Source organism: Doryrhamphus excisus, chromosome 6, assembly GCF_030265055.1.
Source record: "Doryrhamphus excisus isolate RoL2022-K1 chromosome 6, RoL_Dexc_1.0, whole genome shotgun sequence".
Lineage (NCBI taxonomy): Eukaryota > Metazoa > Chordata > Actinopteri > Syngnathiformes > Syngnathidae > Doryrhamphus > Doryrhamphus excisus.
Genome location: NC_080471.1, coordinates 21,559,786 through 21,571,563, shown reverse-complemented (window position 1 = coordinate 21,571,563; position 11,778 = coordinate 21,559,786). Strand labels below are relative to the sequence as shown.

General features: G+C 37.6%; 1 protein-coding gene across 2 annotated transcripts; it reads right to left on the bottom strand.

Moving 5' to 3' along the window:
• Positions 1-3,581: 3,581 nt before the first annotated feature.
• On the bottom strand, positions 3,582-11,181 carry si:ch211-256a21.4 (uncharacterized). 2 transcript variants are annotated; one of them, XM_058075607.1, is made up of 4 exons: positions 11,086-11,181; positions 10,808-11,006; positions 9,238-9,469; positions 3,582-7,724 (listed from the first exon to the last, which is right to left on the bottom strand). In XM_058075607.1, exons 2-4 carry the CDS (start codon positions 10,877-10,879, stop codon positions 7,414-7,416), a joined length of 615 nt encoding a protein of 204 aa, XP_057931590.1. In that variant the 5' UTR covers positions 10,880-11,006; positions 11,086-11,181; the 3' UTR covers positions 3,582-7,413. The 2 variants fall into 2 exon arrangements, with proteins under 2 accessions (XP_057931590.1, XP_057931589.1); XM_058075606.1 differs by having other exon boundaries at positions 9,238-9,429.
• Between the last annotated feature and the right edge of the window lie 597 nt (positions 11,182-11,778).

The window sequence follows — 11,778 nt, the reverse complement described above, 5'->3', positions numbered from 1 at the left end:
TGTGTGAGAAGGGTAATTTGACAGAGGTTGCGGTTAAACTGAAAGGGGCCATGTTGTGTTTGCACACATGCATTTTATACAGACATTTTATCAGGAATATATATTTTTTAAATTTCCATTCTTGAAGTGACAATTATCTACTGACCAATCAACAGACAGCAGTGTGTTTAGCTCCACCCCGTACCAGTCAGCTGCCGTACTGTTTGGTGGAAACCGACATAAGCAAACACGAGGAACCCGAAGTTTGACGGGGGACAAAGTTTCTCTGAATTTATAACGACCACAAATAAACCACCGTATACGCTTGTCTACTTTGGGGCCTCGCCTTCAGAGGTAGATCTGTTTATGCAGGCAACTATAACAGGGTCTGCATAAGTAAATACAGTCTTAGCTGAATAGGAAATAAGGGAAGGAGCCAGGTAGGGTGTGTCACAATAACTCCTATTCTTCCATTCACACTCGCTCTAGCTTTACCAGCTTGCTCCCGCATGATTCCGATATGCACCGATTTTCTTCCTTTCCCTTTTAGCAAAAGACCTGCAGGAGCAATAGAGCAAGGAAAGGGATGAGAGATGGGGATTGTTTATTCAGTCAGATGGTCTATCGTGTGCAGAATTGATTTGAGCTGAAGAGAAAACCTTATATACAAAGAGCACTTGGCATGGACAGGAAATAAAGGATGCTTTGTCCAAATTCACTCCCTAGCCGTCTTATGTAAAATGAATGGGAATTATGAAAGTACCTGGATTTTAAAACACTAAAAACACTTTTAAAAACACTTGTGTATTCCCTTTAAAACAGATAATTAACATGCCTACCTTTAAAAAAAAATGTATCACTATATTGACAGTTACTATAGTACCCATTATGTCATTATATTGTCATATCACCTCGTACTTCGGTACGTGACAAAATAAATTACAAAAAATTAAATAAATAAATAACAAAAAAAACTTAAACTATATTAGGAAAGCAGGAAGTGAACAAATGTAAAAGTTACGTAACATAAGTATTTTCATTTTTGTTTGGAAATGTACCCGGATGAAATGATAAGTCACAGATGAACGTCAATTTATTGACAATATCAAAAAATAAATATAAAAATATTATTTATAAAAATAAATTTAAAAAAAATAAAAAATACAAAAAAACTTATATATTAGGAAACTATATTAGGAAAGCAGGAAGTGAACAAATGTAACAGTTACTGATTGTAAAAGTACCAGATGGAGGGGTAGGATTTAATAAGCTTTGCTTCTTCCTACTCCTTTTGGACATGTGGAACTGTGAACTGATTATGTGATGCATTCAATTGTAATCTGATGCATGTTCAAATGAAATAAAACCATTACCATTGAAGTTCTGTGACTTGATGGTTTTTGGCATCAAATTTTGGCCGGGAACTCACTGTGCTTGAAAATCACCTGTTAAAATACGCTGTAAAGTCTTCTTAATTCCCCATGATGGCTGCAGCATGTTTCCCGGGCTTTCTTCTATTCATTCCACCTCCTCATGCCATTTGCTGTCATTATGAAATGTTACGTGTGACTATATTCTTATGGAGCCTAAGACTATTATTGTAAATAAGCCAATAAGTAACCTCACCGCACGTGTCTCCAAAGCAAGCACACTCTATATGCAAAGCAGAGGCACGTTGTTAAAAGAAACTGGAGGCAAGTGATTATATTTGTAATTTAATTTCCTTGGTCACACAGAGATAAGAAAATGGAATGGCTACATTTAGCCGAGGATGAATAGAGCCAGGCTAGAATGGGACTTACAGCTTCATTGTCTGTGCTGAGATGTCAGAGACGACACCACTTATGCAAGCAACAGATCCGCGGCATGGGATACGATGCTGTATGTGATGAGTCTGTATTAAGTCAAGGACACAAAAGCAACGTTAACGCTCAAAGAGTTGAGTAATGCACAGACATGGTGCAAAATAATAAAAAAAGCCTTTTCCTTATTTCTGTCTTTTTTGAAAGTCAGTTGAAGTGAACAAATGTAATCAGCCGGGTGGTCTGGGTGGCGTGTCCATCACAAAGAGCAATAGCTCATTGAGAATTCTATACAGGCGAAATGAAGTGAAGTCCCTACAAGAAGCATGACTGAAGGACACGGTATTCTCTTCCCGCTTGCCTCTCTCTATCTGTCTGCTTTTTCAAAAGATTGTAGATGCGCTCACATCAAAATTCCATACTTCCCCAAGAGTGTCCACTTCATGCAGTGAAGGACACACGATTGCTACGGCCATGTTCTTATTTTGACTACATCTGATGTTTCGGGGCTAAAGAGCGACAGCGACAAGGGAGATGGAGAGAAAGAGAGAGTGAGGTAGAAGGTTCATGAAAATGTGACACCTTTTAATGATGGTGCAGATATCAGGGACAGTACGAAAGTCTTCTATGATGTCTAAAATGCTCTCTCCATCCCTTTGTTCTCTGCTCTCTCCTCCCCTCGTCTTTTGTCTGCTACTCCCCTGCTGTCTTATCATTCTGCAGTTTTTCCACAGTGTTTTTCACTTTGAACCCACCAGTATTAATCTGTCAGGGTAAAAAAAAAGTTGCAAATGTTCAAACTGAATTATATCAACTACAAACTGCAAAAAACATGGAATTCTTGCTTTATTTTATAATTTATTATGCTTCCCAAATGGGCATCTCACCTCTTCTTTAAAAAAAAGAAAAAAAAAGTGGAGTCGCTTGTCAATTTAAAATATACTTCTAAATATGTATCACATTTTGTCCACTCCACAAACCAAAAATAAATGCATGTTTTTTTTTTAGACTATATTTCTCATCAGCTAAGAGCTCATCTGCCTAACCAGATGGCTGTGTAAGATACCAGTCCATGCTACACTAGCACCACCAACAGGTGACAAGGAAAAGTGTTCTTTCTCTATGTTGCTTCATTTTCCTTTCCTGCAAAACACAAACATACTGCATGTTTAAAATCATAATTCTGTTTATAGGTTGTTGTTTTTTTTTTTTTTTTAACTCACTGAGTGCAGCTGCAGACTGGCGAGCACACACTTAGCCTTGATACTACCGGCGATGGCGAAGGAGTGGTGTACCCATAATTAGCGGAACATGGCTGGATAATGGGTCTCTAATTGATATGAAGAGCAGTGGTTGAGCCCAGGTTGTGTTGTACGCGTGCTACCAGCTGCTTATAACATGTGCCGGTGGCCTTTAAGCTCAGAGACGTCCTCTGATTGATGTCTCTGTAGCAAATGCCCTTCAACAATCAACATCCACAATCTCATATCTTTGTGTAACATCTCCCCAGCATTCAACCGTCATTGCTTCCTTTGTGTTTAAAAGTCTGACTGTCTTTTTTTTTTTATTATTCTAGGTTGATTCAGACTTTTTAAAAGGCTTTTTAAACAATGCCACAACAATACCTCGGAAGTTAAAAGGTTTATCATTGGATTTTTTTTCAAAACAGCGTACCTTCAAGGGGTCACACGGCACATATCAAAAAGAATAGGAGCTTCAAATAAAAAGGAATCAATTTGAAAAGTGCTAGTATATGAAGGAAAGTCATCAAATTAGATTTGAAGAGGTTTATTTTCAAGGTAAGTGGTCAGTTGTGAAACAACAGCAACTGCTGAGTAGGCACAGCTGGATACGGAACTTCACACCCGTATGAATTGGATGGTTTTAAGAAGGCCGTTTGTACTGTGCCGGAATTGGATGTCATTCCTCTACTGGTGGCCGGCCGGCCTGCCCTCACAGTGCCATCGTGCCATGGCCCCATTTGTTCGTACCATCACTTCTATTCTGCGGTTTTACTCCATGTTCTCTGATTTGTGGACAATTATTTAGAGTCTTTCTAATTATTTATTTCAAGGTTGCTGCTGCATTATTGTAGCTTCTAAGTCTTCGAGGGAAAATACAGTCTTAGTAGGTCGCAATTGTAATTAACATAAACTTCATTACGCACATGAAACCTCATGTTGTAAATATACAACAGAAAGTGGCCAGAAATATTTCCATATTGAACAAAGCAAAATTTGTTCTCCATCACTCTTTATTGCTCTCTGTTTCTACCATATCTTACTTATTGTGTGGAAATATGGGCTAATAACTGTAAAAATTGTCACTCACTAAATGTACTGCAAAAAAAGGTCAGTAAGGATAATTCATAATGCCGCCTACAGAGAACATACTAACTCCTTATTTCTAAAATCACAAATACTTCAACTTGCTGATATAGTTCATCTTCAAACAGCTAAAATAATGCATAAGGCTAAAAATAAACTAATTACCTAAAAAATGTCATCCAATACTTCTCTACAAGAGAGGAGAAATATGATCTCAGGGAAGAACTACATTTGAAACACTTCTATGCTAGGACTACGTTAAAAAGCCATAGCATTTCAGTATGTGGAATCAAACTATGGAATGGATTGAGTAAGACCCTCAAACAATGCACAACGATGAGCCAATTCAAGAAACAATACAAGCAGTTGATGTTTGCTAAATACAAGGATGAAGAGTCTTGAACCAATCATGATGTGCTATATATATCACTGATATAAAATGTGACAAAAATAAAATAAAAAAAACCTTAAACTATATTAGGAAAGCAGGAAGTGAACAAATGTAACAGTTAGGTTACAGGTTTAATTTTATTTGAACATGCATTGAGTTACATTCATTGGACAGTTCCACATGTCCAAAAGGAGTAAACGTACCATAAGTATTTTCATTTTTGTTTGGAAATGTACCTGGATGAAATGATAAATCACAGATGCCCGTCAATTTATTGACGATATCAAAAATAATTATGAAAATATTATTTATTTAAAAAAAATCTATTTCAAAAAACTATATTAGGAAAGCAGGAAGTGAACAAATGTAACAGTTACTGATTGTAAAAGTACCAGATGGAGGGGTAGGATTTAATAAGCTTTGCTTCTTCCTACTCCTTTTGGACATGTGGAGCTGTGAACTGATTATGTGATGCATTCAATTGTAATCTGGTGCATGTTCAAATGAAATTACACCATTACCATTACAATAACACATAAATGTACATACATAAATGTATGCAAGCTTTTAAAGTAACCTCCATCCATCCATCCATCCATCAAGCAGGGAATCCCAGACTACCCAAAGATCAGGACCATCGGAAGGGGTAAGAATATAAAATCAGTCGGTAAATTGAGAGCTTTGCCTTCCTTTTTCACCAAAACAGACCTATATGCGGAGTTTGCATTTCGCATTTTGCATTCCGTACTGCCTATCAATCTCATGTTCCATCCTTCCCTCACTTGTGAAGAAGACACAGACGTAGTTCACTTGGGGCAGGACATCATCCCTGGCCAGGAGATGGGAGTCCACCTTTTTCCGTACAAGGTGGAAGTGATCAGCCATTTCATCACTATTGTTTTCTGACAGATACAAATATATTAAACTAGAAAACAGTCTCACAAATGTGAAAACATGAGAGTTGACAGTGCTGAGCCCGACGATGCCAAAAGACAAGCATTCGGCATCCGTTTTTTAGGTGTTAAGCAGCCCCAGGTATGGTATGCTTAGAGTGGTTTGAGTACGCCCTCAGTTCAGGTGTGAGTCCATTTGTGGTTTGTGTGCTCATGGAGGTCGATTTACACAACAATTAAGCACTACCCTGGTGCTAAATTGAAAAAAGAGCCAAAAATCCTCTGTGGATTTAATAACAAACTCATTAGCAGGGTCCAACAGGGTGAAACTGCCTTTTAATCAGCGCATCACCTGATTAACACACAATTAACAAAGCTAGAGCCACTTAATTTCCCTCACTTTGGCACAATGAGAATGCCAGCATAAGTAGCTGAGAACCCCTGCTTGGTCTCCTTGTGGGAATGTGTGAGACGACGTTAAATAATATCTTTGGAGTCAGTCTGTTGTCTGGTGGTCCTAATGCTTGGCAGCTGCAACTTTATGCTGGCAACACAATTACAACTCATGATGGGATGATGTAATGAGATATTGTTATGCCAGCTACAACAAGCAGATGGATGAAAACCTGAAACAAAATATGCTGCTTATTTAGCGGAGAAGGATGCCTTTTTAACATTTGTAGTACTTTGGGTTAAAATACAGTACGGTACATGCTGCGAGCTGACAAATGAATTTTGCTAGCTAAATATTGGAAAGATCGAGTACGCATATGACAGCTTGCTTTGCAACAAAGGAAAAGATGCCTTGATGCCCCAGCGAACAAACGAAAGCAGAAACACCATGAAAGCGGTTCAAGCAAGGGCAGTGACGAAAGCTGATTGGTCCAAGACTCAAGCCTCTTACACAATCTTGAGTGTATAAAAGGCCGGGCAGGGAAAGGAAAGGTGCTTTTTTGCAGCTGCGCTGTAATAAGACCCGCTTACTTGTAGGCATACAGGAACTGCAGATAATCCCGGATGTCTGAATTAGGTATTGGTGTCAAAAATAAACAATCTGGTTCTCATTCTATGATTTGGTTCTTTAAGATTCCCTTATCCTCTATTGGAAACCCACTTAGAGTCCTCAGGGGGAGGATTTCTACACAGATGTGGTCGTTTATATACCTTTGCATACTCAAAAACTACGAGGTTGCTGCAGAATGTTACACCATGAAAGCGGTTCAATCAAGGGCAGCGGCGAAAGCTGATTGGTCCAGGACTCCACCCTCTTACACAATCTTGAGTGTCTAAAAGGCCGGGCAGGCAAAGGAAAGGTCCTTTTTTGCAGCTGCACTGTAATAAGACCCGCTTACTTGTAGGCATACAGGAACTGCAGATAAGCCCGGATGTCTGAATTAGGTATTGTTGTCAGAAATAAACAATCTGGTTCTCATTCTATAATTTGGTTCTTTAAGATTCCCTTATCCTCTATTCGAAACCCACTTAGAGTTCTCAGGGGGAGGATTTCTACACAGATGAGGTCATTTATATACCTTTGCATACTCAAAAACTGAGGTTGCTGCAGAATGTTACACCATGAAAGCAGTTCAAGCAAGGGCAGTGGCGAAAGCTGATTGGTCCAGGACTCCAGCCTCGTACACAATCTTGAGTGTATTAATGGCTGGGCAGGGAAAGGGTGCTTTTTTGCAGCTGTGCTGTAATAAGACCCGCTTACTTGTAGGCATACAGGAACTGCAGATAAGCCCGGATGTCTGAATTAGGTATTGTTGTCAGAAATAAACAATCTGGTTCTCATTCTATGATTTGGTTCTTTAAGATTCCCTTATCCTCTTTTCAAAACCCACTTAGAGTCCTCAAGGGGAGGATTTCTACACAGATGTGGTCGTTTATATACCTTTGCATACTCAAAAACTATGAGGTTGGTGCAGAATGTTGCAGGACGGAGACCAAATCCAACAATAAACACTTCTTTTCCTTTGAGTCTGTGTTTGTTCATGTCATGTTTTCATCCTCTCATTGTCTTATTCCGGTGCTGACATGTAACGCTTTGAAGCAACCTGACTGTTACTGTCAGCAGGGTGACAACAGCCATCACTGAAACTGCGGCTTGGCGTAGAGGTGACCCGCCATGAGTCCACTGCTTTTTCCAGGTCTTCGAGAACGTCAGGTACAATAGCTTGCTCGGCTAGAAATATGATCATTTCCACGACTAAAAGCAAAGTCCAACCTAAAGCCCCAAGCCAATAGGAGGAACCTAAGCTGGAAAAGTCCGAGTTGATTTCTTCGGAATGCTCATAGTTGAAAAGTGACCAGCTGAGAAGGAAAAAGAAACCTGTAGAAGGAAGGAAAAAAGGTGTTAAAGACAAAGAGTCAAAAAAAAGAAAAAAGGTCATGAAGACCTATTATTGGATGCTTAGAGCGTTACAAAAGGGTTTTTATGATAATGAACAAGGAAAGTAAAAAAAGTCTATTTAAAAACATGCCGCCCTTGAGGGTATGTAAATGAGCAGCACATTAAAGACTACTTGTATTTGTAAAAGTTGTTTGAATTTAACCAAAGCCAACACAACAAAGGCCGTTTGGAGGTTAACAGAAAACACTGCTATTTTTAGGACTCGGGTGCTATATTTGAAAGTAACAAAACAATAGCACAACGCCGTGTGACAGATCCAGCAGCAGATGGATAAGCCTTTCCTTCAGTCTGTCCTTACATCACAATACATTCTCACATATTTACTGATTTATTTTCTGTGCTAAACAGTAAATATTTTTGGTATGGCAACTTAGAAAGTTCTTTGATGGCTGTATCTGCAGGGGAGGGGGAAAAAAAAGTGCAGCAGTTATAAATTCAGCAAAAGACGCTGTCTCACAAGTCAATTCATTTGATATTTTCCAGCATGGGAATATATTGATGTTGTGTGCTGCACATTTTGTAAGTGCGTACGATACCAATGTTTCCTATACATTCATTTATATGTGAATTTGGTACTACTTGTTCACACTTGCTCATAAACACATTACAGTGGGGCTGTCATTGAATGTAACATGTTGTTCCAACTCTGTACAGTTGTGATCCTAAATTAGATTAAGTAAATTATATACACTGTAAACCCGAATAAAAAAGTGAGGTAATCATTTGCCACTTTTTTTTCGAGTTTATAAACTCAAACATTTGAGTATATATTAATATTTGGAGTTGATATTAGATATACTTTTTTTTACAAATAGCTTTCTTTTTCGCATTCTCTCTGCCATGCATTCTCATTTCTTTAATTTTCGTTCTCATTTCAAGAAGGAAGAAGGTGTGCATGTGTAACCTACACAGTACAAATCTATATGATTCAATGGATTTATTCTTAATTGATTCTTGGTTTGATTTATTCAACTACGAATTCTTTTAAGTAGGTTACACAAATCTGCAAAAAGTTCATATCAATCAAAAATTACTAGTTAAATAAACTGAAAAGACAGATAATGCAACTGGCAATCAACATTTATAAGTGGAACTTTTAAGAAAATTTTCAGTTAACTATACCAATTAACTAACCAATTAATTATTTTGAGCATTCGGATGTCTTAAGTTGTATGTAAACTATGTTTTTAAGTTAATCTTACTTAAAATAGCCCTATGTTCTTTGGCCCTGATGATTTTACATATGTAAGTACTCAAAATGGCACAATATGGTAAATAAACTTGACATAATTAAGTTATTAGAACTTTTTTAAGAACTTTGATTATGCATACCTTCATTATTTAAGTACTTTGAACATTCGGGTTTACAGTGTATATTCTATACAGGGTAATTACATCCTACAGTTCAGTCATTACTATAAGGTGCTGTTACCTGTAGGGAACATGGTGAGGAGGAGCAAGGTGGTGGGGTAGAGTGCCTGGCCTGCCATGAGGAGAGAGCGAGTGTTGGAGTAGGAGTGCACCGTCTTAGATGTCCAACAGAGGGCGAAGACCAGCGAGAGAGCCCCGGTGCTCAAGGCCAACAGGAAGGACAGAACCCCAAATACTCTCTCTGCTTCCAGGGCTGCATCACAATGATGGCGTCCCCACAGACATAAACAAGACTGGTAAAATATCAAGATGCTCAAATAGGGAATACGCTGTTTGGTTTTGTAGTTGCATTTTTTTCAGGGTTTTTTTTAATGAACTCGAGGACATTGTCTGTATAAACTAGTGATATTATAAAACAGTGTTTCTCGTTCAAGTTCATTTTTTGAATGTTTAATACTCCATAAAAAGCATTTTCATTGTGTTCAGTTGTCTTACAACATGCATTTAGACCAGGGGCGTTCAAACTTTTTCAACTGAAAAACGAAAAAATGCAAGGGCAAATTTAATATTTTGTATGCTAACACTTATTTGCTAAGAAGTCACGTATATTTCTAGCAACAACTGCACCTCAGCTTTATGATATAGGTGGAAATTATAATGATATTGGCGTTATTAGTATGAGCTTTGGTCTGCGCATTTTGTCCCCCACTTTTGCTGTTGTTTTCCACCCCAAAATTTCATTTTTTTTTTAAATGATCTTTGTAAATGTTCTCGTCATAACATCATTTTATTACCATAATATTTAGACATTATTTCCATCAAATTATAACTTTTTCCCTCACCAAATTTTTCAAAATTTACAATTTTAATTTGTTTTATTCCACCCACAGCCAAACTGTGAGACCATATAAGGAAATCCGCCCCTCTGTGACATCACAAAGTAATCGTTTTACCACGCCTTTTGAAATCGAGCCTTTTGGGGCTCACTTCTAAATGCACAAACCGCATTATCTGAAATTATGGCATCGTTTAACATGAGAATACAACATTCTAACTACATTTATAGATCAGAAAAGTGGAAAAAGCATTAATTTAATTTGTTTTTTTCATAGTATTACAACTTAAAAAAATGTTGTTCAACATTTCAACTTTGCTATTGAAATTACATTTTTCCTCATAATATTAAAACATTATTCTCATAAAATTACAACTTTTTCTTGTTTTGAAATTTTGACTTTATTGTAAATTTACTGCTGATTTTTCAATTTTTCTGTTGTTTTTTTCATCTAAAAAGTATGTTCTTAAAATATGCCAAGCGGAGAATAGAACCTTGGTCTTTCCAATCTCCTGACTGTGTGGCCTACATGCAAACCACTCCTCCACCGTGCAGCCTGTTTTAAAAGTTTTGTATGTGTGCTCCATAAAGTAACAACAGCTGGCTAAGTGCATGTCTCTTTTCAGCAGGTAAAAGAATGCACCTCACGGCACAGCAGCAAGCTCAAACATGTTTACCAAAACACAGGAATACTGGAATCAACCAGTAAAACTCACCCAGTCTTACTTGTGGCAAAATGGGTATTTTATAGACAAGAGTGGAAGCCATGAAATGATATTTGTGACTGTGTACTCACCACTGAAGGCCACACTGTCACTGTTCTGGTCATCCTTTGTGTTGTTCCACTCAGCCCAGAGTCCCCTATCATTTAACCAGAATGGTGTCCAAACTGCGTAGGAGATGCACAGGCAACCACAAAGACCCACACAAGACTGTGTAAATCTGAATCGACTTATTTTGTCTTTTAACTCTGGCAAGTACATGTTTTCCAAACCCTGTAATAGGAGACACAGAGGTGAAAACGACAGGTCAAGTCACACAAGTGTACATTCATTAGACAATATTATGCCTTACCATGGTTCAAAATATTACACATTAAAGTCAGAGTCCAAGCCAAAAATGAAAGCATCAAACATTTCTTGGTTCACTCACACACTGTGTAGCGCTATTCCCCCAGACCACCCCCTCCTGCGTTACTCCTCCTTCACTGTAATGGAAACTCCCACAGCTGTTGAAATTACAGTGACATCTCTGTGTCCCACCATGTTACGTTGTATGAAAGTGAAAGTTGTGTAAGCTGGTCATCGGCCTGAGCACAGACCTAAAACCTAGACTAGACACAAACAAACTAAAAAAAAACACGTCTAAAAACCTCAGGTAGGGCTTAAATTAGGGTTGGTCACCTGTTCAGACACAGTCTCAAGTTATTGGTTTTTAATGCACAAGATTAGACACATGCAATCCAGAAAATGATATGGAAATGTTACAAAAAAGTGAGCTAATAAATTGACAATAAAATCACAAATACTGCGGATTTCAGAAAACAACAGATGGAATGATACAGCACTCTACAAGAAGCAATGAAGTCTGTAAAAATAAATAATAAAAAAAATCCAAAAATTGTAACTATAATTAACAATAATTATAATTAACAATATCTTTATATAGATAAAGATTATAACAATAATGCTAATAATGATAATGATAATAAGAATAATAATATTACAATGATAATAATAACAGGGGAAAACAAGACAGTGGCATGAA